At 30.8% G+C, this 26,637-nt stretch overlaps 1 protein-coding gene across 4 annotated transcripts; it reads right to left on the bottom strand.

The window, feature by feature from the left end:
• Positions 1–149: 149 nt before the first annotated feature.
• Positions 150–25,832, bottom strand: LOC148310455 (uncharacterized). 4 transcript variants are annotated; one of them, XM_088258393.1, is made up of 7 exons: positions 25,693–25,832; positions 8,900–9,005; positions 8,106–8,283; positions 7,531–7,745; positions 4,144–4,227; positions 1,953–2,203; positions 150–1,265 (listed from the first exon to the last, which is right to left on the bottom strand). In XM_088258393.1, the coding sequence occupies exons 2-7, from the start codon at positions 9,002–9,004 to the stop codon at positions 1,139–1,141; spliced, it is 960 nt and encodes a 319-aa protein (XP_088114519.1). In that variant the 5' UTR covers position 9,005; positions 25,693–25,832; the 3' UTR covers positions 150–1,138. The 4 variants fall into 4 exon arrangements, with proteins under 4 accessions (XP_088114519.1, XP_088114521.1, XP_088114522.1 ...); XM_088258395.1 differs by having other exon boundaries at positions 7,531–7,730; XM_088258396.1 differs by lacking the exon at positions 4,144–4,227.
• Between the last annotated feature and the right edge of the window lie 805 nt (positions 25,833–26,637).

The raw sequence follows: 26,637 nt of genomic DNA, 5'->3' as shown, positions 1-26,637 counted from the left end.
GCATCTTTTTGTTAAAATATTTTATTTTTAAATATAGGTACAGTAATGGTAATGTTATTTGAAATGCTATTTTCAGGTGGCATTGTTGTATTAAAGTAATGGATAATATCTGATGGATTGAAGGGATAGGTATTAAATAAAAAGAAATGTTTATTTCACGTTTTATTAAACAATATCATCCCATTTTGTTCATTCCTCATCTTTCTCTCACCATTCTTCGCCATTCAAATTACATAAAATATACATCAGTCATTCAGACTACAGCGTCTCATCATAAATTATTAATTTAATATTCGAGTGGTCCGGCGACACGGGTTCGGATGCAAGACCCGAATCTCCGTTTACTGTCAATCCACAATCTTGCATCAGAATCATAACAGACAGAAAACACTTCATACACATTGAACATAGTTAATACAATATTTCTAGCGCAAAGCGGGCTTCGAAGAATGTTCCCGTAATAAATTATTAAATAAATAACCGTAACATTAATCAAAACGCTACAAAATATTCTACATCAACATAAATAAATACTTTTGGAAAAAATCAAACATATTCCATACTCTGGTCATCGTCAAAACATTTGATAATATAATAAATTATTGTATCGTCCGATCACTCAAGCTTTGGTCAAATAATAAATTAAACATAAAAATAAACTTTTACTATTGAAATGGCGGGAAAATTTAGTCACACTTAAAATAAAGTCACTGAGTTAGAATCCGCTGCAATTTATTGGGTGGCGCATTCAAGCCAAATTGAGAGACGATTCATTAACATCAACTCAATATGATTTTGATAACTGACCAATAAGCAAAAGGTAAATAACATTAAAAAGACAAAGAATGTTTACTCTATGTTTAAGCTTGTTTATATGAATTTTCTATTTTATTACTGCATTATCATCGTTATATTGTGATAGCAATGATTTTTCTCTAGAAGGCGGTGGATTCAACTCAAAGTCTATCTAAAACACATAAAATGTCTCCAGTCATTGGCGGTTTTGTCAAATAAATTAGTTTGTTGGTTGTCTCGTAAATCGACCGCACGGTGGTTAGTGTCTCTAAATACAAGTATCGTCCTTCGTCCCTATATTTCTGTCTACGTTAGTGAGGTATGTTAAAGTCTAATGGTGTCGTTAGACCTCGTTGCACTGGAGGTAGATCTGGCGACAGTCGACTCCTGATCTGCCTTGTCTACCTGCTTCGTAATACTGGTCGAAGGTTGATCCCGATTGCCTCTCTAGTACGAAACTGGTGGCATATCTGAAACAAAATGATGATAAATGAAGTCACAACATTTTGAGTGTGTCCAAATACTTATTCACAAAATCTGGATTATCTCCAATTACAGGAGTTATTTTCATATTATTTTTTGACATTTCATCAAAGATGAAGAAGAATATGGAAGTCTGGGCATTTACGGGGCTGACGACCGTCATTGGCTGGTTTAAGTGATCACTTTACACACGTGTAACATTCACCAATTCTACCCATTATTGACAACCACACTACTCAAATTCTTGGAAGTTCTATATATGTGAACCAATTTTGAAACATTGTTCTTGAATCACTAGAACTTCACTAGAGACATCTATTGGTGAGATGAAAAAATGTTCCATTTCAAAGAATTTAAGAATTAGAAGATAAAAAAATTAAGCAATATTAATATTTTGTCTGCCTCCATGGTGTAATGGTAAGCGTAATTAGCTACCTTGATGGAGGTCCCGGGTTCGATTCCCAGGGGGGGTTGAAAATAAATATTAGTGATTTTACACTATAATATTTATTTCATATTACCCTGGTCCTTGAAGCGCAGGAGTGATCACCTTGCCTTCATGTAAGTAACGATCAAGATAACACCTCATCAATACGATGCAGTGCCCTATGCACCATTGGGTGCGGATGAAGATTTAAAAAAAAGAAAAAAATATTATTTTTATGTTAACTTACGTTCCTAGTTGACAGAATACGCTCTTGGAGCCGATATCCTTCGAGCACTCGTTGCTCGCTTCGCAGACGTACTTCTGCAAGCAGCGATCGTCGGTGGTGGAGAAGGACCTCACGTAACTCTTCATCATGGCGATCCCAGCGATGGCTGCATCACTCATGGAGTCTTTTCTGCCCAGGGAGCGAGCGGCCATGGAACGGTGGGAGAAAGATGTCTTCAGGGCGTCAAGCAAGTTCACAACGATATTGATGAACTGAGAAAAGAAATGCACAAGTCACACATCTGATGCCGGTAAATACACGAAATCCTATAAAAAAAATCATAATTAAGAGTCCTCGCGAGAAAATAAATACTTTTTTTATGTTATGAGATATATCGTAGTCGTACAGGAGAAAGTGACCAACTACCAAAACGTAAAATGTTCAGGAGGGCAATTTAAGTCACTTTTGCTTGGCAAGAAAATAAACATCAATGCAGTTAGTAATTTTTAACAAATCAATATATTATACTTCCAAGTTTAAAATCCTTTGGTTTTTTTTCAGGGCAATATTAAGCTAGTAAGATATCAAATAGTCAATCATCACGTTTTTGTAAAAAATGCACTTGGTCACTTTCTCCTGTATGACTACGATATTAGGAAAAAATAACAGTTTAAATAACTGTTATTTTTTTCCTAATATAACCTATTTGTATCATTCTATTTTATAGTGGATAATTTAAAAAAAACCGCCAAAAATAACGCTAAAGCCAAAAATGGAGGCCTTGGTGAGTGCTGGACCTAGCTACCCATAACTTGCTGAAAAGGGATGGGTATATTACAAATTTGCAAATGAATACAAACGGATTATTCTCCCGTTCCTTCTAAGCAAGTACCTGGGCGCATGTACCAGTGATAGGTACTATGTATGTTATGTAGGTCCGGTACTAGCCTTGGTTTACTCTGATAACGGCAGATGCGACATTACAAAACTTACACCCGGCTTGCATGTCATACCTCTAGAAAGCACTGAGATTATGATTCGTTTTTCTATTATTTTTTTTTAAATTAGAAAACATACATTTCTTAATATTCGGGTAGGTGCATTTTCTTCTGTGCAGTATTTTTCTTGGCAGTATTTCAAATTAATATTTTGTTTTTATAATGTTCTACTTAAAGTAAGAAATTTCCAATATAACTTTATATACTAATAATAAAGTACCTTCTTAAGCATATTTATTAAATCACTAAGTGCTTACTACTTAAACTTACACAAAAATGTTAATAAAAACCATCTCCTTTGTTAAATTTTATTTGCACATTATTTACATACACGAAATAAAAACCCTTGGTATTATAGTATAATGGTAGGTATATAATATAAATCGTATACTATTACAAGGTAGCAAGTTTTTCTTTAATTCACCTGTACCGGCAATTTTAGTACGATTTTGATTTTTAAACGCAAGCTAATTTCGAATTTTGTCAATTTCTTTGTAATTTTGATAATCTTTGAAAATTCTTCAATAATAGTCTTATTCATATTGTCTCCTTAAGGCCTTACTTGCTAATACAGAATTCAATTAAGGTTACATGTCTCTTCACGCCCGATTATTTAAAGAATGTGTATTAGATATTTTGTTCGTTTTTTAGTCAAATAAATATAAGTGATTGTTTTCACTGTAATATTTATTCAATATTACCCTGGTCTGGTACCTGAAGTGGAGGGCTGATCACCTTTCCTTCATGTGTAAACGATCAAGATAACTCTGCGTTTATATGACGCAGTGCCCTATGCACCATTGGGGTGTGTATAAGGGTTTAATATATATATATATATATATATATATATATATATATATATATATATATATATATATATATATATATATATATATATATATATATATATATATATATATATATATATATATATATATATATATATATATATATATATATATTTATATATATAGAAAAAATATTTTCATACTATTTTCTAACTCCTCACCTTTCAATAACTCTTTTCTTTTCAAAACTATATAATTATTTCAAAGAAAAACTTATTTTTTCGATTAAAAAATGGTGTACTAAGAAAAAAATGAATTGCGTAAAATGTTACCTGGATTTAGAGAAAATTAAGTTGCGATTTGATGAATACTGGACGTTAACAATCAGGAAGGCTTCCCAAAAACAACTAGCTTTGTCTTTCTTACCTCTCCAGCCTGTTTCGCCATTGTCGAGACTTGATCGGGGTCCTTGGTCCCAAGCACTGCAGAAAGGACAGCCGCCAAGATTCCCTGCAGAAAGCCAAAAAAAGGGTTCTGGTGCCGTAACCACTTCTCACTATGTACAGTACAATCTACCTATATACTACAAGGATGGGCGATCACCGCGATCAGTGATCGGTGATTAGACTCTGCGATTAGACCTCGCTGGACCATAAACTAACTCTTGGATGTGACTAAAATGTTAAATTCTAATTGGGACATTAAAATTTCTTTTAATTTTTGAAAATAAAATCTACTAGAATGGAAAATCCAAAATTCTGGTGCATTAAATACAAAGAGACATTTGATTTTAAAGGAGTTGGAAATAATGATCAATATCCCAGGTAAAACAATTAAACTTCTTCTTCTTCTTCTTTTTCTTTTAGGACTAGGTCCTGTCATTCTCGGGTCGCTCCTGGGAGGTGGTAGACCTCCCAGGAGCGACCAATTAAACAAAATTAAGAATATCAGTTTTAGGTACAATATATTCTCAATCCAAAATTTTATCAATAGACTTTAATTCTTCTTCATTTATATTCATGTGTTAACGATCAAGATAACACTGCGGTTATATGATGCCTTGTCCTATGCACCATTCACATGTTGGACATACGTTGTTTAATGCTGTACTTATATGTATATAATTATTCCATTTGGATATAGTTTTTATTTATGGTCAGCTGATGTATGACAGCTTTATTTTATATTGCGATTTTCGAACGACTGCGAGAGGTCATAAATTCGGATGAAAAGGGTTACATCTTGCAGGTTAGTATTTTTGCTTATCGACAAGACTGTTGGGTTGACATTGAATCTCAAGTAAGGTTCGGCGTTGATTTCGAATTTTTCACCCGAAGACCGGCTCGAGCACGCGCGCATCGTGAAAGCACTTTTTTGTACGCGAACTTGGACTTCGTCTCTAGCGTGCGATTGGCCACTTCGACTCCTTTCACTTCAACTATCCAACCAGAGAAAGCGAATCTTTCGCGGTTTTCTTTTTTTCCGAACGTGTGTCGCCGCACCGCCACATGAGCGCTTACTTCTGATTCAGAGCCGTGGTCACAACGTGGGAAATATTAGTTGCGAGTCAATATTTTTTTATGGACAAAAAAAGCGGTTCTCGTTAGCTACTACAAACTTTGGTGGTCATTCGCGCATTAAAAACGAGTGTTTATATATCTAATACTATATTTTAATTAATAATAAAATCATACATTAAAATATAATAAAAAATAATTCATTTTTAATTAATGTTTTACTTAGTAAATACCACTATTTCTTAAAATCTACTGTGACACGTCTTTCGATGCATTCCGCATCATTTTCAAACACCGTATGTGTACATCACCGTATGTGTACATGTTTCAAACATACGGTGTTTGAAAATGATGCGGAATGCATCGAAACACGCGTCACAGTAGATTTTAAGAAATAGTGGTATTTACTAAGTAAAACATTTATTAAAAAAGGATAGATTTTACCACAAAGTGACTGCCGAATCAATTAATGAAAAATTAGTTCCCCTAAATAGAGGGTTATCAAATATATATTTTAGTTTTGTATGTTGTTTAGATGAACGAAAGTAAGTTATTGAATAATATACAAAATAATATACCCCTAATACACGAAATAAAATCTAAATGTAAATATAAAATACTCGTTTTAGACCAGTCTTTAGTTTAGTAATGTAAACACGACTAGTTTCGAGAACACGCGTGTTCTCAAATCTAGTCGTGTTTTCATTAATTAACTCAAAAGTGGTATTATACAAGTGTTTTATTTTAATATTTAAATCATCATGTTATTCCACAAAGTTAATGACAAATAAATAATATGAAATATAATTCAATATTATACCTTTTAATTTTAAAATAAACTCTTTAAACCCCAGATTTTGTTTCATACAAAGATAATCAATGAATCACTAATCCGATACAAAAGTTTAGTCATTAAAAAAATATGTATATTTAGCATAATAATAACAAATATCGCCAACGAACGAATGACTTCCAAAGTTCGGAAATAAACTCTACTATGTTAACTAATTTATGGAAATTACAGGCATTATGAATTCGAATGATTACGTACAACGAAAATTTAAATCTATTTTTTTAATTGACCTCCATTTTTGGAGTTTCTAAAAATGACAAGCTATTATTGTTATGAGCGGGGGAGGTTACAGGGATGTTTGACTAGAAATGGGCTATTATCCAGCCAATACTGATATTGAACACATTTTATTGTTTTGCTTTAATTCATGCACTCAATTGCTTATTAATCAGGGTTGGGAAATTGAATAATATTGCAATTTTTCTCAATGAATCGATCAAAAACAAAGCGTTTCACCAACACCAGCTATTATAAATTAAAATTCTATGTCTATAACAAACGGTGATGGTGTAGTAAAATGACCCTTGGTGCTGAAAAATCGAGTGGGTAAAAAATCTTATCTTAAAATACTATAAAAAACAGCGATACATTCATGAATGATTTTATGATTATACAAACGTGGAGGCTTAATTTGTGATTGTAGTAAATACATATGTTTAAATTGTATCATTGAATTAAATCACAAGTTGATATTCTAATACACTACTTTATTGGCAATTTACGTATTTTACTGCTTTCTCGACATCATCAGACTAGTATATATAAGATTCTTAAACAGTATACTATTGATGGGCGGAATCTTATTGGAGTTCGAAATCAATTGAAAAAAAAGTATCCAATATTTCTCTATGTATTATCACCACTTTAAAAATATCTAAGAAATTATATAAAATATCTAACTTTAAAAAAATGCTTCTAAAAAATAACTTCCATTTAAAATTAAAATATTTTTAAACCAGGTATTGAAGATCATCGTCCCATTATATAAAATTCTGGTCAGATCTTCAAAGATCAGAAATTACCAGGAGGAACCACAAAAAACATTGATACTCTTAAATATTTCGAGATCAAGAAAAACAAACTTTCTACACGATGGTGACATATTTATCGAACCAAAAAATACTTTTGAATTCATAATTCTAATGAATCCCCACAAAAAAATATTTCTTGTTTTAAATATAATATGTTAGTTAGCAATATCTTCAATCAAACTCGCATGATGACGTCCTACGAGCGATACGACAAAAAATTGTCAAAATAACTATATTGAATTAAAATATCAACCCGTTAATTAATTTAATGTCAAATGAATGTAAATCACAACAAACTTTTACCAGCAAATTTTACAAAGTTGTATTTTTAATCATTCATAAATGCACGGCTTACCGCAGAATTATAATACGCGTAAGATTGGGGTTTTCTATTGATATTTGTTTCCCTAACCTGCATTGGGGATCCACCGTTGTCCACTTTGTCTATGCCGTCGTTGGATGCTCCTCCTCCGAGGATGGCAGTGAGGATCTTTAGTCCCATGGAGAGGAGATTGGCCCAAGGAGAAGGCGCCACTCCAGTATCAGCGTCCAAGTTGTCACTCTTGTTGGGTCCAGTCGGCCCACCGTTGAAGAACATCTGCATTAGCATACCTGGGGACATTTGGACTTTGGTTTGATATTTTAAAAGATTCTGGAAGCATTTCTGTTATCTATACATTTTTTTATTCATTGTGATGATGAATATTTTACTGAAACTTGTTATTAAGTGAAATATTTGTTTTCTTATTATACTCGTATACAAATGTTTCCATTTCATACTGTTTTCGCGAGCCTGAGCGGCTCATTATTAAAATAGGTATCAAATTATGGTACATAGGTATCAAATTATGGCTTCGAACCCAGAACTGATTTCATAAAAGAACTTCTTCCTCTTCCGTCGATTTGTAATTAGAATATGTCCATAGTCCTTCTCTTTTTAGTTTAACCAATCCAAAAGTAAAGATAAATGCATCACGCTTGACTTACCCAACATGTTGGACCAGGAGAAACCAGAGTCCGAAATTTGGTTAGTCTGAATATCGTCGATGTCGTCCAAAGCAACCTTCTTCATCGCGTTGGGCTTCTCGGCGAACTTTCTGGTGTCTTCCGTGGGAGCAGCTCCTGCATAGTACTGTGGATGCTGTGACCTAACCTGACCTGGAACCTGGAAAAAATTATCTTAGTTATGTATTGTATTACATATATAAGTGCAATATCAAAAGTAACGTCTCCAATCATCATCGTACCATCAAGTACATTCCACTCCTAAATGTAACCATCGACCTAACCTAACCTAATATGTGACCTGTACTCTAAAAATCTATTGAAAAAAATTATCCTAGTTATCACTTAAAGCTAAAATCAATACATAACTGAGAAAATTTGTTTCCAGGTTGTAGATCAGGTAAGGTTAGATTATACCTAAATCATAATTGATACAATAAAAAACGTTTTTGGTGCAATAAATTTGTCTTTTCAAAAATAAAAATAATAACTCGCAAATCCTTTACTTTTAGAGGCTTGTCTGCGGATAGGATAGTGAAGATAGGGAAGGTAAATGTGAAAAATACATCACAAATACCCGGATCAATTGAAACTATTTTTTTTTATAAAATATATTTTGTTTCGCTGTCAGTTTCGTTGTCGAGGGTCTAACCAACTACGCCACAGCGCTTGTCTTAGTTGTGTTTTGTATTTCAGGTATAAGCGAGAATCAAGATTAACTTATCCAATGATAGAGGTTGATTTGAGTGAGTTTATTTATTTTAATTTTAAATTACCTGTGATATTTGAAGGGCTTGCTGAGGGTAGGCGACGGTGGTGAGAAGACTACTGCTGCACAACAGAGCCAAGAAAGCCCATCCAGTGGCTTGGTGGTGAAGCATTCTGGAACAAAATGGAAAAATACTATTGAAACAAATAAAATAATAGTAAAAATAAACAGTAAAAAACAACAAAGGACTCATATTGCGTTTTGAATATTGAAAGCATTAACTTGGTGGATCATATTGATATATTATTTCTCAAAATAATATGACTCATATTGCATTCGTGGGTAAACCAGATCCTATTTTTCAACATGTAAATATAGGAATATATTATTAAATAAATACATATAAATATATTATTTTCTAAATTTTATGTTCTCAATGTAAAAACCTTTTTTTATAAATAGCAACTCTTCAACTACTAAAAATTGTAAGAAAAATTGGTATTTACCAAGTGAAACTTAAAAAAAAATGGTGGAAATAATGGTAGACAATTGGTGAATATTACGCGTGTGTAAAGTGATTACTTAAACCACCATGACGGTCGTAAGCTCAGTAAATGCCTAGACTTATGTTAATATTATTCTTTATCTTAGCTGAGATGTGAAAAAATAATGTGACAAACATTTCTTTATTAAGTGTGCAAAATACATTAATTTATAATAAATTCAAAGCATCTTCAATTGAGAAGCACATCCTTATTTTTTCTAGTAAATTCTTATCATATGGTTTAATGGTATTTTCAACATTCTTCAGGGGAAGCGATGCGTTCAGTTATATTGTGTGGCGCCAACAAACAGCTTGCCGTTTAGATGTTACCTTCTTTTTAAGGTAATTTTAAAGATTACATTGTTTTGACTGAAGTCGAAAAGGAAAAAATGATATTTCAATGCTTTTAAGACCCAATGTAAGATAAATGTGTGTTGATTTTCTTTAAACCCAGGTAACATTGAACGATACTGCTTTTTTTTCATCAAAACACGTTTTTGTATTGAAAAAAAAAATCTTCGATATAAATATATGGTTTTGAAAAAAAATTATTAAAAGGTAAGGAGTTAAATATACATACATAAAAAAATTAATTACATATTCTTAAGAAATGTGGAGATACTTCTGGCTGTACTTATACTTGTTCACAAAATCTGGATTATCTCCAATTACAGGAGTTATTTTCATATTATTTTTTGACATCTCATCAAAGATGAAGAATAATTTGGGAGTCTGGCCATTTACGGGGCTGACGACCGTCATAGGCTGGTTAGATAGATGTCTCTAGTGAAGTTCTAGTGATTCAAGAACAAGGTTTCTAAATTGGTTCATATATACAGAACTTCCAAGAATTTGAGTAGTGTGGTTGTCAATAATGGGTAAAATTGGTGAATGTTACACGTGTGTAAAGTGATCACTTAAACCAGCCTATGACGGTCGTCAACCCCGTAAATGCCCAGACTTCCTTATTATTCTTCATCTTTGATGTGATGTCAAAAAATAATATGAAAATAACTCCTGTAATTGGAGATAATCCAGATTTTGTGAACAAGTATTTGGACACACTCAAAACGTTGTAAAGAAAAATACATATAAATTCGTCTCTATTGAGATACAAAAATCTAGGATTTTTTTTTAAAAATCTAAAAACATCCTCAAATATAAAAATTCCACTCAAAAAAAAGATAAAGATTGAAAAATTTTTGATTTTCAAAAAAAATATTTTATGTATTTAAAAAAATCTAGTTTCAATATATATTATAAAAAAATAGTGCGCGGACACACGTATGGGAAGAAGAGAAAACAAACAAACGAGTTTAGTTTTTATGATGATCCATTCCTAAAGAATGCTATTAGTTTAGAAAAGCAGTCTTTTGTTACCCAGTTATTGAAAAAAGAAGATGTACGATAAAGCGGATGGATCTCGTATAAAAATACTGTCCACCTACATAATGGAATAATTTGAAGTTAATAGAGTGCGACCGTAAAAAAGTTACATAAATAAATAATATTAAACAATGAAAAATTGGAGCAGCTTTGAACGAAAGAGTCTCGGTCAGAAAAGAAAGCGACGAACAAGGTTAGGTGCATTAGTCACGGAATTATTTGCGAGTCATAGAGGTGAGTAGCAAGTACCTACTGAATACCCATATGGAGACATTCGAAATTATTAGGTTATGAACCAATATTAACTATTTAACTAACTATTTAGTTTTTTTCCACGTTTGTTTTATTTTTTTTCTTGATTTTTTTTCGCGAAGACTTTGTGGCACATTTTATAAACTTTATAAAATAAAGTAAACTTTGTTTTAACCACATTTTATTGGTACACTTTATCCAACCTGTATTCGCTGCGCAATGCTCAATAAAAGCAACATTTAGGAAAAAGATTGATTAAAACAAAAATTCACATAAGTTTATTGCGAATGATTTACCATAATATTTTAATGGAGTTTTTATATGCAATCGCAAATTAAATAACGGAATCTTAGAGTTTTTTCTTGTAGTTGGGATGTCAGAAAAATATTAATTAAATTTATCACGATATTAGAATGCTCTGTCGGGTTTCGATTAAGACGCTATACACGTTGTTATAACTGAACTTAAATATGTTTAAACATACTTGCATCAAAATGAATTTGATACAGGTTATGATGATGAATCTATTATAACTGTGGACACACCATCTGTTACGCGGAATTGATAATAGGTGATATTATAACAAGCGTAATGTTATAACACTTCTTAATTTTTTCACATCAAACCAAAACATCTGGTTATTGGCAGTTAATAAAGAATTGTTGGGGAAAACCAATGTTCTCTACTTTTAGCAAACATAGCATGTTGTCTGCGAGCACTTTTGAAGTAAGTATATACTACAGGTGAGGCAAAATAATTGACGCTTTTGAGAATCCTGAGAACAAATATTTACAACATATTAAGTGTGTCCAAATACTTGCTAGGTTTTCTTCAGTTTTTTAAACTTTTTTTAACATCTTAACGTAGATGAAGAAGAATATGAAGAAGGATATGGAAGTCTATTAACAGGGCTAATGATGACCTATAATAGGCAGGTTAAGTGATCACTTTACACACGTGTAACATTTACCATTCTGCCCGTGATTGACAACCACACTTCTTAATTTTTTGGATCTCCATATTTCATTAAGCTCATGATGTTGTACATATCTTTTATTAAGTATTTAATCTTTTCAAATTTTATTGTTGTCACTACATTGAATATTGTATTTAAAATGTTGAAAATTGCATTTGCAGATCCATTTAAACGCAAGCATTATTTTAATTTTTAATTTAATTTAATTTAATTTATTTAAGGTCGTGGGGCCTGCAACTGTCAAGACTTCTATATTACCCCCTCAAAAAACTTTATCGTTAGGTACCGTTAAAATATCTATGATATACTGAATTAATCCACTTAAGGATAAATCCAATAATTTTACTAGGATTTGGAAGTACTCAAAATGTTTGTCTTTGTAGCGACATTTTTTTTACTGCACACAATTTTAATAAATTAATATTTATTAAAGTTTGCAAATAAAGATTGAAAAAAACTATTAAAAACCTTGAACATTTCTCAGTCTAACAGTCTGAGCTAGCCTATTTTGTAACTTTTTATTAATCTCACGATTTATTCCTAGTGGGGTGAACTTATTTACTAATTTTGGCAATCACTTAGTGGTAAAATCTATCCATTTTAAATTTAAATTTTACTTGGTAATTGCCACTTTTTCTTAAAATCTATTGTAACACGTGTTTCGATGCATTTTGCATCATACGGTGTTTGAAAATAACGCTGGATACCTCGAAAGTCCTATCACAATAAATTTGAAGAAATAGTGGTAGATGTTTACCAAGTAAAAATAAAAAAATAAAAATAATAAAAAAACATATTTATCTTCTATGGGATAAACGTGACGTGGAATAATTCAACTGTGATATTTCGATTATGTTATGATCTATCGAGACGATGATGTAGTTTTGTAATGTACTGCCCTATGCACCAAACATCTGAAGTATTCATCGTCACAATTCGCATTCACTTGCCGCCGTCGCTAAAACAGTGTTTAAAGTCTATATAATTTAAGAACCACTATTGATTTAATAGCAGCAACCCATTATTACGGTATAATTCTCACTGCGATAACTGTTCTTTAAAACAAGTTTAAACTAACACCAACCTTGCAATTATAATTTATGCTTAATAATAACTTTCTGTATATTTATAATACTATATATTCGAAGATTCCGCGAAAAACAAATATTAAATTAATAATTGCAGAATTGAGAGAATCATACATTGATGTTATCTATATTTTTAGATTTTATTATTAGATTAAAACCAATATTTTTAGCTTTTCCACTTTTTTATTTGACCAGCGACCGGGTTTCGTCGTTACCGACATCATCAGACTGGTGAGAGGCTTTACAAATTTGTATGTTATATATAAAAGAAGGCAGGAGTTGATAACCATGATTTGATATAATTTTATGAGAAATTAATTTAATTTTAGTGAATTTAAGTATTGTATGATATTTTAAATATTTTTTTATAAAGGTTTTTTGTATTGAAAGCACGATTTTATATAAAGTTAAAATAGATTTGTATTTTTTGTAAATGAATTTAAATTATGTAACGAGGTATCAGGAAATGCTGGTTGACGGCTCCTTCCACTAAGCTGTGGTTGTCCGGGGGGAGTCCGAAGTTCTCTGAAATGTAAATTTCCCGGCAGTCATTTCTTATCGACAAGACATTAAGGCATCTATTGTTTCTTTTCTAATGGGTAAAGTAAGGGAGAATGAATGTGTGTTACTTGATCATTTAATATGTCTTTATTATGACAATTTTTTAATCTATTTATTTCCAAAATTTCGAGCCTATCTAATTTTTTTACCTTTACTACATTTGTGTAAGATTTTTACATTAAAATTTTTATCGAAATCATGATTTGACTCTATCAAGTGGTTTGCAAAAGTGGAGTTTTCTTTTTTATTTCTCCAACTTTGGACATGTTCGTTTATTCTTATTTTAAACGATCGTCCTGTTTGCCCCACGTATTCAGCACTGCATGATCCACAACTTAATAAATATGAGCCTGAATTTGTTTCTTTTTCCCTTTTATCTTTATTATTAATTAGTATCTTCCCCAGATTTGAATTATTATAAAAGGCTATGGAACATTCATCTTTGTTCGCTAGTTTTCCGATTCTGTTGCTACTATCCCCTATAAAAGATAATTTAGCCCATTTTTTAACTACTTTTGAAGTCTCTGTAATGAGAGCTTTATTTAATTGAGATGTTGCAAGTCTCTTTTGTTTTTTTCTAATTAATTGATCAATTAAACCACATTCATAACCGTTATTGGAGGCTATCGTCTTTATGATATTAAGTTCAGAGTTGTAATTATCATTATTTAATGGGACATACAACAGCCTATGAATTAAACTATGAAATAATGATAATTACAACTAATAAATAATGATAATTACAACTCTGAACTTAATATCATAAAGACGATAGCCTCCAATAACGGTTATGAATGTGGTTTAATTGATCAATTAATTAGAAAAAAACAAAAGAGACTTGCAACATCTCAATTAAATAAAGCTCTCATTACAGAGACTTCAAAAGTAGTTAAAAAATGGGCTAAATTATCTTTTATAGGGGATAGTAGCAACAGAATCGGAAAACTAGCGAACAAAGATGAATGTTCCATAGCCTTTTATAATAATTCAAATCTGGGGAAGATACTAATTAATAATAAAGATAAAAGGGAAAAAGAAACAAATTCAGGCTCATATTTATTAAGTTGTGGATCATGCAGTGCTGAATACGTGGGGCAAACAGGACGATCGTTTAAAATAAGAATAAACGAACATGTCCAAAGTTGGAGAAATAAAAAAGAAAACTCCACTTTTGCAAACCACTTGATAGAGTCAAATCATGATTTCGATAAAAATTTTAATGTAAAAATCTTACACAAATGTAGTAAAGGTAAAAAATTAGATAGGCTCGAAATTTTGGAAATAAATAGATTAAAAAATTGTCATAATAAAGACATATTAAATGATCAAGTAACACACATTCATTCTCCCTTACTTTACCCATTAGAAAAGAAACAATAGATGCCTTAATGTCTTGTCGATAAGAAATGACTGCCGGGAAATTTACATTTCAGAGAACTTCGGACTCCCCCCGGACAACCACAGCTTAGTGGAAGGAGCCGTCAACCAGCATTTCCTGATACCTCGTTACATAATTTAAATTCATTTACAAAAAATACAAATCTATTTTAACTTTATATAAAATCGTGCTTTCAATACAAAAAACCTTTATAAAAAAATATTTAAAATATCATACAATACTTAAATTCACTAAAATTAAATTAATTTCTCATAAAATTATATCAAATCATGGTTATCAACTCCTGCCTTCTTTTATATATAACATACAAATTTGTAAAGCCTCTCACCAGTCTGATGATGTCGGTAACGACGAAACCCGGTCGCTGGTCAAATAAAAAAGTGGAAAAGCTAAAAATATTGGTTTTAATCTAATAATAAATTAAAAATGCAATTCCATCACGAAGTGTCAGTGGATAATATAAATCTATTATATTTTTAGACATTCTTTTAGGGTTCTATTCGGAAGTTAACTTGATAATTTGAACCTTACTTATATTCGGTAAAAGCAATAAAAAATTATTGTTTTTCCTGTTATTATTTCTAATAATACAGTCCATCGACCATCGCAAAGTCGTTAGAAAATTAAGTCTAGAAGCAACGCTTAAGTTATCTATCATACATTTCATAGTTAATTCGTTTCAATTCCAGTGCGAGAATATTTTATTTTTAAAAATTAATATCAGTTGAGAAAATCTTTATCGTTTATTGTTAAACTTATTTTTTATGAAAATCTAGTCATTCACAAATCCCACGCCATGGAGTGTTCACACTATATTCTAGAGATAAATATAATTAATCTAGGAAAAATTAAAAAAAATGTAAAAATATGCGCAAACATGAAAATTCCACTCGAAGACCCTGAAGAAGAGAAAATTTTCAAACTAATGAATTTTAAAAACGGATATATTTTACAAAAAAAAAGAAATTTTTGATGTATTTAAATTCTGGAATTTCGAATGTTTTTGCTAAGTATTCCACGCAGTTGGTACTTGCACCAACTTCCTAATCAGCTGTTAAGGAGCGGCTCCACTTCGATGACCTGATATTACGCCACTTCGGTCACAAGGTGGCCCCGCTCAGCGCTCTGTGGGTCACTAACGGACTGTTATATTAGCATACTTATTAGTAAGTGGTGCTTCATAACGAGATGAGCCGACATAACAGGTAACAGGAATGCAGCCACCATCCACAAACTACATAACAAACAACTCTGTCTTCGGTAACATCGTGAACATCTAATCAATTATTTAATAAATAATTGATGCGTACTCTCTATTGAGAGTACGCATCACAAAAAGATACACGGTAATAACCCCTTTATTACTCAACAATCAATAAAAAATGGAGGCCATTAAAAAATTTCGATTGTTCTTAAAATCGGTTAGGGAAGTTTTTTAAGTTTATTTTTATTTCTTTTACATTTCACAATATAATATTACAATTACAAAATATTATATCGTGGGTAAACTGGCAAAACCGTAAACTCTAAAATCCCTGTTTGAATAACCTCTGTTCTTTTATGTTTTAAGCCTGCATAAAATACCCGCTATTACACTTAAAATTTATTTTTCTCATAAAACCACATAAATATGACATTTTAAATTTCTTAGTGTATTTTACCAGTTTATAGAATGTTGAAAACTTTATGATATGCATCATTAAGTCAAATTTTCATATTTTCGAGTGGACGTTTTTAGCTAGTATACCCCGATATTATATTATATTAATAATAATATAAAAAAAGATCCCACAAAGGTATGGCTTTTATGTAGGGTTACATTTTACTTTGGGTTATATATAATAAAGGTACGTTCATTTATATATTTCTCAAAAAAATCTCATTCGTATCGTGACATTTAAATATATTAGATCAAATTAAAATATCATGATTTTAGTTTAAATCTCAACATAGATGAAGACGAATATGGAAACCTGGCATTTAGAGGACTTACAACCAATCATTGGTTGGTTTAACAGTTCTTCACATAATCGACAACCACGCTTCTCAAATTTCGGTTATAATATATTGTATTTATGCTTTAACTGAAAAGATCCACTATATGTTTATTTCATGACATCTATGGATGAAATTAGTAAGATTATCTTTTACCAAAAACCTTCATGAAAAGTATGCAAGATTCTTCGCGAATTATTTAATAACTTCTAAGTAAGCCAATTCTCAGTAGGAAAATTACTTAGAATATATTTCAATGAGAGGGGAAGCTCGCAACTTTTTATTAATAGGATATAATTTCTTTACCCTTTAAATGTATTGTGCTCTAATTTTTCTGAATTCAGTGTATCATACTTGAAAATTGAAACGACAGATGGATATCTAGAATCCTAAAATGGAGGGCCAAAACAGGAGTATGTCGACTCAAAAATGATGGGCTGATGGCACAGTTCCTGTCGCCTGCAAAACTGGACAAGAGTAACCTAAGAAAGAAGCATGGAAAAAAGTAATGGCTGAAGAAGATGAAGAAGAAATATGTGTTCCACAGTTCACATTTCTCACTAAAATTCCATTTATTTCCTATTATTACGAAACATTAAATTTCGTTTCTCTCGTGCGATGACCCATTTCCTTAATGACAGGTGAATTCCAAACGCAAATGGGCGATCGTGTATACAGTTTTCACTTTTCATAATAAAGGTCGGCCCGAGAAGGTATAACTATGTACGCAGGCAGGTAACCTAATGGGTAAGTACCTGTATAATAACTTAATTCACGTTCCACGTTCGAACTTGGTGCCGAATTCCTCAGTCCTGTTATTTGACACGAATACCCACCGACACGGTTACAGCGAAGGAAGGCGTCTCGGGTGATATTATACTACCTCGCAGGTATAGTATCTACCTCGTACTCAGTAGTACCTACCATTCATCATTTTTCTTATCTAGTAACCCATCTACCATGAACTTGAATTTCTATGCACAAATTAAATTCTAGCACCTACTTATCTGTCATGAAGTTAAATATCTATGTACAAATTAGTACCTGCCTACTATAATTTTATAATTTACCGCGAACTCAATTTTCAATGCACGGTAATAGATTTCATTATTACACTAGAAACTATTTTTTTTTTTACTTTTTCAAATCATTTATAATAATGTTAATTCAAGATTTTTTTTTAACACGATTAACTGAAAAAGTGAATTGTGTTGTTTTTTATTACGAGTAATTTAGACATTTTTAATTTTTACGAGTATGGAGTTGTCAAAAGAATGATGAAAATAGACTGAATGCCGTCAAATTGCGATCTCTCAGACGAATGTGCGGCAAAATGATGTGTAATAGATTTTTGAATGGTGATATAAGGAATGAATGCAAGGCTGAGATGAGTATGATCGCTTAGATTAAGAAAGAGTTTTGAGATGGTTTGGGCATGTGAATTGAACGAGTGAAGAACGAATAGTAAAACAAATTTATGTGGCGAATATGTTTGGTAAAAAAAGCAAAAGAAGACCAAGGAAATCTTAGCTGGATCTCATTTCTAATATTTGAATTTGGTGAGGTCAGGACTCCTAATAATGCGCGGATTTGAATGAGGAGATGCATGAATGTAAAAGAGGCAAAGATTGTTTGCAAAGACAGATTGGTATGGTGTTTTTTTATCTCTGCCTACCCCGCCAAGGAAGCTGTGTGGTTAGTTAGATTGTCAATTGCAATTTTAATTTAACAAATTATTTATATATAGTTTACAAATAATAATAGGAAAAATAATTTAGACATACAACGCACTATTGTCTTGATTTTTATATAAAACTAAGATGATAAGTCTTCAGCTACATACTCATTACCGTGGAATGGACGTGGGGTTAGAGATGTGACTGTTACTTTTTCGGTTACCAAATATAGGTACATGTTATCGGTTTCTTTTTCTCGATTTATATAATATTTTTGTCCCCAACTGATGTCTTTTTTTATTTATTTAGCAGTCGCCCAGTAAAGGATGTTTCTGCCAGTGTCAAGTATTATTTTTATTTACAAACAAAAGAATAGTATAAAATACTAATAACGATTAATACAAAATTTTATAGTTTAAATGCGTTTAGCTTTATCATTTTAGAAATTATGGCCGCAATTCTAGAATTAGGTTCAGAAAGAAGGGGTTTGATGTCAAATTGTCAAAAATATTTAGAGCTAGAAATACGCATTACACAACCAATTTCATACATTAATTATATATAAAAAAAAAACTTATCCGCACCCCAATGGTGCATAGGGCACTGCGTCATATAAACACATATATTTGTGAAGGAAAGGTGATCAGCCCTCAGCTTCAAGTACCAGTCCAGGGTAATATTGAATAAATATTACAGTGAAAAAATCACTCATATTTATTCTTACCCCCCCTGGGAATCGAACCCGGGTCCTCCAGAACGGTAGCCGAGCGTGCTGACCATTACAGTACGGAGGCGGACAAACATTAATTGGCGTAATAAATTTTTAATCATTAAATCCAAAAGTCATTATTTAATTCGATCGCTCATTTCTAGAGGAAACGGTCACATGGTAAATACATAGGTACGCATAAACGCTCAGTGATTGCTGTTTTTATACGTTTTATTTCCCCATATTTATTTTTTATATTGACATTCTACTAATTATTGGCCTTCTAATGCTAGATTTTAGTAGATTATTTAGTAGATAATTGAGTAGATTTTATTCGAGAGTAAAATAAATGTTATGTATTATTCATAAACTTCTCATCGTAGTTTGCGAAAAAATGTATGTCATAAGTCATTAATTTACAAATAACGGAATTTAATATTCCAATGAAACTTTCTAAAGATTCTTCCAAAATATTTCTGAATGATGAAAAAAGAATAAGAAAATATAAATATGTATTTATATATATATATATATATATATATATATATATATATATATATATATATATATATATATATATATATATATATATATATATATATATATATATATATATTATATATATATATATAAATATATATATATATATATATATATATATATATATATATATATATATATATATATATATATATATATATATATATATATATATATATATATATGTGTGTGTGTGTGTGTGAGTGTGTGTGAGTGTGTGTGTGTGTGTGTGTGAATGTATACATTTCTCACTCTAATATTTATTAAATATTACCCCGGAACTAAAACGCTGGACTGATCACCTTGTTTTCGTATAATTAACGATAAAATAATCATTGCAAACATTTGATAGAGAATCCTATGCACCCTAGAGGTCGGATAAAAGTCAGCAGTAGTAATTTCTTTGTCTACATTCTAGCGTATTTCAAAACATAAACATAATTTTACTTCTGAAAATTAATATAATACATAATATAATGGTTTTTTTCTTTTAAATATACTCGTAATCACACAAGATACATTTGCAGAAATTATTTCTATGCAGAATTCGTAAAATGTACTTACACATTCGTACATGCAATTCGATAAATCTATTTGCTTATATTATTTAGCTTGACATGCTCGTAACACATGAAAGCAAAGTGTAACACGGCAAAATGGCGGAAACGGAAAATTGCTGCGAAATAATATCATTTATCCACGAATGTTAGAAAGTTGGAATAATTTCAGTGCATTGTAGAAAACGTCTAGCTCAAATAGTTCGTAGACGTTTATGTCCAAATTCTGGATGCTTTTCTCGTTCGATTTCACTTCTCGATTGTCATTGATGTAATTTATTTTATTTATTGTTTCGGCATTAACTTTGTGGTAAGACATGTTACAATAATTAAAGAAAACACTTCGTTTTTTACCACTTGAGTTTAATTATAGACTACATGTTTCAGAAGCTAAACTTCCATCATTCAGGTCTGTATAATAACTAAAATATAAAATATAAAATTGTTCTATAAATAAGGATAGGGGGAAAGTAAGGGGAAGGGGTTAGTCAAGGAACGGAGTTTGAAAACAAAGGAAAAATTGAAAGCAATGGCGAAGAATTTTGAAACAATATATTATTTAATAAATTATTATTAGAATTCAGGTTTTTTTGTATTTCTAAATTTTCAAGATAATTCATAATTTGGCCTTTATATGGAACAAGGTGTAATAATTTTAATTTATGGGAGTGAAATGAGTGATTAGTATCTATTATATGATTTGCAAATTCCGAAAAATAATTACTAACAAGACCGCTTTGATGTTCTTTAATTCTAATCTTTAAATTTCTCGCAGTTTGGCCAATATATTTTCTATCACAATCTCATATATTGGCCAAACTGCGAGAAATTTAAAGATTAGAATTAAAGAACATCAAAGCGGTCTTGTTAGTAATTATTTTTCGGAATTTGCAAATCATATAATAGATACTAATCACTCATTTCACTCCCATAAATTAAAATTATTACACCTTGTTCCATATAAAGGCCAAATTATGAATTATCTTGAAAATTTAGAAATACAAAAAAACCTGAATTCTAATAATAATTTATTAAATAATATATTGTTTCAAAATTCTTCGCCATTGCTTTCAATTTTTCCTTTGTTTTCAAACTCCGTTCCTTGACTAACCCCTTCCCCTTACTTTCCCCCTATCCTTATTTATAGAACAATTTTATATTTTATATTTTAGTTATTATACAGACCTGAATGATGGAAGTTTAGCTTCTGAAACATGTAGTCTATAATTAAACTCAAGTGGTAAAAAACGAAGTGTTTTCTTTAATTATTGTTGTAATTTATAGTCAGATATGTGATGCATGGTAATAACACTTACATGTTAGGGTTTTGATATCCTTTCTTTACTTTTGATATTGAACCCTGCATTATATGCATTAAGTTTTAATGGTTACGTTAGTATAAAATACGTGGATTTTACTGATTTTTAGGTTAATATTAAAGGATAAATATTATTAATAAGTTAATATTATTATTAATGGTTAATTTATTTAGCTACTGTGCTAGAGGTTCCGGGTTCGATTGTCAGTGGGGGGGGTGAATATAATAATTAGAGATTTTACACTCAATTATTTATAAAATACTACCCTGGACTGGACAATCTAGCGTAGGAGTGATCATCTTGCTTTGTGTAAATAACGATCAAGATAACACTGCGTCGATACGATGCAGTGCCCTATGCACCATTGGGTGCAGATAAGGGTTAGAAGAATATTGATGAATAAACTACAGATAATAGATTTTTTTAAATTGAATGGAATTGTACACTATTATAAAATAATATAATTTATTCAATATTTGTACCGATTTCATGTACTTTGACACTAGTGAGGATGTAAAAGATGATTTACTATTTTTTTCTCAATAAAATGATTTCGTAGCAGCTGACAGCTGATTACAATAAATTATTCTCATTATTAATGACTAATGCCAAATTATGACACTTACTGATGAGTGTCACTAAAAGTGACAATTAGTCACATGTAATTGGTTATTTGTATATTATAGCATTGATTATATCGAAACAAAACTAAGAAATTAGTGTGATTAAAAAAAAATTATAAAAAAAAATAAAAGAGCGGAAATTAACATATGTACCTACATAAGTGACTTTGTGTGTGTATTTGATGTAAAAATTCAGTGTGTGCTGAAAATTATGTGATAGATACACAATATATATATATATATATATATATATATATATATATATATATATATATATATATATATATATATATATATATATATATATATATATATATATATATATATATATATATATATATATATATATATATATATATATATATATAGCAGAGGTTAAAGGGTCTCTGTTAAATTAAAAGGTTACTCAAATCAACCAAAGATGCTGCCGAGAACTCACACATTTTTTTGAAATCTCAACATAGATGAATAAGAATATGGAAGTCTTGGCATTTACAGGGCTTATGACCGTCATAGGCTTGATGAAGTGATCACTTTAAACACGTATAACATTTACCAATTCTACCTATGATTGATAACCACACTTCTCAATTTGTTTAAACTTCTAGATACTTCTAGAACACAAGAATCTCTAAAAGTTCCAAAAAAATGAGAAGTGTGGTTGTCAATCATGGGTAGAATTGCTGAATGTTACACGTGTATAAAGTGATCACTTAACCAAACCTATGACGGTCGTAAACCCTGTAAATGCCCAGTCTTACATATTCTTCTTTATCTATGTTGAGATGTCAACAAAAATGATTTTGCAACATTTTGAGTGTATCACAAATCTAGATTATCTCCAATTATGGGAGTTATTTTTCATATGATTTTTTTACATTTCATCAAAGATGAATAAAAATATGCAAGTCTGGGCATCCACCCTATGACGGTCGTCAGCCCCGTAAATGCCCAGATTTCTATATTCTTCTTCATCTATGTTGAGATGTCACCAAAGCTGATTTTAAATCATTCTTCTCAATATCTACATTTCGAACCATGCAGGTAGGAACACATAGTAAACCACACAAGTCGTGAGTGAAGAGTGGTCAATAGTTTCTAGTATGTTATCTTTCGTCGGTAGATAGTAGCGAATGGGGGTCGTCTCATGTGTTGGCCCATTAGTGTGTCTGGAGGTTGGATTCCCGCTATTTCCTTCTTAAAACCGGACTGGGAATGCTATCCCCGTTGTACAGGTGCACTAAACAAAACAGGGTTGTCACAACACAAATCGTGAAGTTCCTAGAATTTTTTAATCTACAAAAAAATCACTTGAAAAGCAAAATCTTCGATGTTCGTTTCAGTGTGTTGAGATACTGTATTTTTCCTTGTGCATTATGTGTTTTTTTTTTACATATCTATTTCGTCTTCCTTTGATCAAGTGTGGAAAGGATACAACATAGGTTGATTCCATTTTTCTTAAATCTTGAAGGCATAGGTTCATATCCTATGGGTATCAGTTATATTAAAACCCTTTTTTTCATAAAGTTTATGAAATAAATTAATACTTTAAGTGCGATTGTTTGTATAGAAAAGTTCTCGATTTAAAAAATGTCATCTTTAACGGTATTAACCAAACCGATGCAATTATTTATCGCTAAGTCATTGAGATTTTACCAACAACAAAAAACTCATGAAAACTTACGATACTAACAAATAATGTTTTTTTCTTTATTTCTCTCTCGTTTTTAATCTGCAGCTAACATGTTATTTGATTGAAAAAAATCAATACATTTAAAAAAAAAATTGCACACAGTTTGTACGGTTAAAATAATAATATATAAAATGAATACTAATAAATATCTATTGGACGGGAAATTTGAATGGAAGACGGTAAAAAATAATGATGATTCAAAAAGAAAGGAAATTACATTATTTATTGTCGATCGAATCATAAGCCGTAAGTCACGCGAAAAGCGGAGATGGTCGTAAATATTACGATAGAGAATTCAATCATTTTTACCATAATAATTTGGCACAAAGCTATAAAATCATTTAAAGCAAATTGGGTTACCTACATAGTCGGAATGAATATTTATGTTATACAAACAAAAACAGTTTTTATGCAGATAAATGCAAAAGAAATATTAAAAATGTGAATATTTCTAATAAAAAAGATAAGATATTTGATTTCTTAAATAACTGAAAAATAACTAAAAAAATATCATCCGAATAGATCATTAATCCTTTGAAGGGAAGATTTCTGATGTAATATTTTTTCACCGGTAGATATCCAAATTATAGTTTTTAAATTTTATACTATGATTAAGCGATTACGAAAAAATCATCGAAAAAAAGGTAAATATTTAGTAGTTCTATCTTACCTAAACTGTATCTGACCTATTAACCCCATCAGACTTAGTTATGCCTCAGATTATTTTTTTAATGTAAATTAGGTTTAAATAATAGAAAATAGAATTAGAAATAGAAAATAGAATTGTAGATATCAAAACAAAAAACTATAAATTTGTGAAAAGAAGTATAATAAAAATAATGATAAAAATATTAGTACAACATTTTGAGTGTGTCCAAATATTTGTTCACAAATCTGGATTATCTCTAATTATAGGAGTTATTTTTCATATTATTTTTTGACATCTCATCAAAGATAAAGAAGAATATGGAAGTCTGGGTATTTACTTGTGTAAAGTAATCACTTAAACCAGCCTATGACGGTCGTCAACCCCATAAATATTAGTAGTTTAACGTTGAGGAAAAATAATAAATAAAATGTTATCTTTTTGTGAAAGGGAAATATATTATACGTATATCCATAAGAATTGATTTAATGAGCAAAGAAAATAATGCTTATAAACGGAAAGTATATATACCATCATTAGTAAAAAAATATCAGATAAGTAAATTTGGAATATTTTATGATTTTGTAATAAATTTATTCCATATTTTTGTCCGTCTTGTGTTTTGAACATCACTGGAAATTATTATACTTAGTAAGTTAGGTAATGTAAACGATATGAAGCTAAACCTGTCTTTTTATTTTTTCCAATTCGAACTGATTGAAGCTATGAATAACGTTTAGGTAAAATAACACTTATATAATCACAAAAAAAATCCTAAGAAACACAAAAAAATAATGGCCTTTTTTAATTATAAAAATAATAAGCCACGTACCCTCTGTATTACAAACAAACAAAAATGTTTGAATGGTCGATTGATTTTTTAAAATTTGACTTACCTTGCTTCTTTTATTTCACTTCACAAAAAAATCACACACGGAAAACTTTTGATTTTGGGATGTATTTCAAATTATCAGGTGAAAGCTCTCTAGAGATGGTTGGTAACACGCTCGCCACTGACGACGGTCGGACTCGTAATGAAAAGAAAGGTGCCTTGAACTTGAGCTTATATACCGTGACCCACTTAGCGGCCTTGCGCGGCAGCATTCTGGTTAGTCCAGAGCTGGAGCCAGGCTGCCGACTGAGCGGGACTTGGCGGATGGACAGATAAACGATTAATTAAATCATTAACATTGCTCGTCTTATATTCTTGGACTTAGTTTTTTTTAAAGGAAAGAATGCATGGCTGAGACAAGCATTATCGAGAAATATCATTAAAGTAAGAAAGGTGTGTTGAGATGGTTTAGGCATGAAAATTGAATGAGCTTAGAAACAATTTCACCATATTTTTTTAAAAACATTCTATTGTTAACTGTATATATGTTTACATATAAATACATTTACAATATTCAATTAAAAATACATACACATTTTTTTTAATTGCAGAGACGAACCAAGCCACCTTATTTGCCTTGTCGGTGGAGTTCTTTTTACATACGCTTTTTATTTTTTTATCTATTTTCACACAATAAGCAAAAAAAAAAATAGAAGCTGAGGAAGATCGAGGAAAACTTTGCATGATCTAGTATTTCAATGCTTGAAAGCGGTCAGGTTAGTATGCATGAGGAGACTCATGAATGTGAGAGAGGCGAAGATTGTTTTGCAAAGACAGTTTGGTGTGGCGTTCTAATCTCTCTGCCTATCCTTACGGGAAAGCGGCGTGATAGTTAGTTAATTTTATGGAAATCCATGTCTGGAAGAGACAATAGCCTAGGAAAGTTAGGGATATGGAGGGCCGAAGAGGAAGAGAAGCTCACATATTCATTGAAGTCACAAGTGCAATA

This window comes from Brachycentrus maculatus, unplaced genomic scaffold (genome assembly GCF_059751285.1).
Source record: "Brachycentrus maculatus isolate JH-2025_06_01 unplaced genomic scaffold, ASM5975128v1 h1tg000095l, whole genome shotgun sequence".
Lineage (NCBI taxonomy): Eukaryota > Metazoa > Arthropoda > Insecta > Trichoptera > Brachycentridae > Brachycentrus > Brachycentrus maculatus.
This window is presented reverse-complemented; position numbering and strand designations above follow the sequence as displayed.

Excerpts from the sequence above, each read along its gene's own strand:
- LOC148310455 (XM_088258393.1), bottom strand. The coding sequence starts at position 9,004 with ATGCTTCACCACCAAGCCACTGGATGGGCTTTCTTGGCTCTGTTGTGC. Across the intron at positions 8,284-8,899 it reads AAGCCCTTCAAATATCACAG|GTTCCAGGTCAGGTTAGGTC; the intron begins GTAATTTAAAAT and ends AATTTTTTCCAG. Across the intron at positions 1,266-1,952 it reads GTATTCTGTCAACTAGGAAC|ATATGCCACCAGTTTCGTAC; the intron begins GTAAGTTAACAT and ends ATTTTGTTTCAG.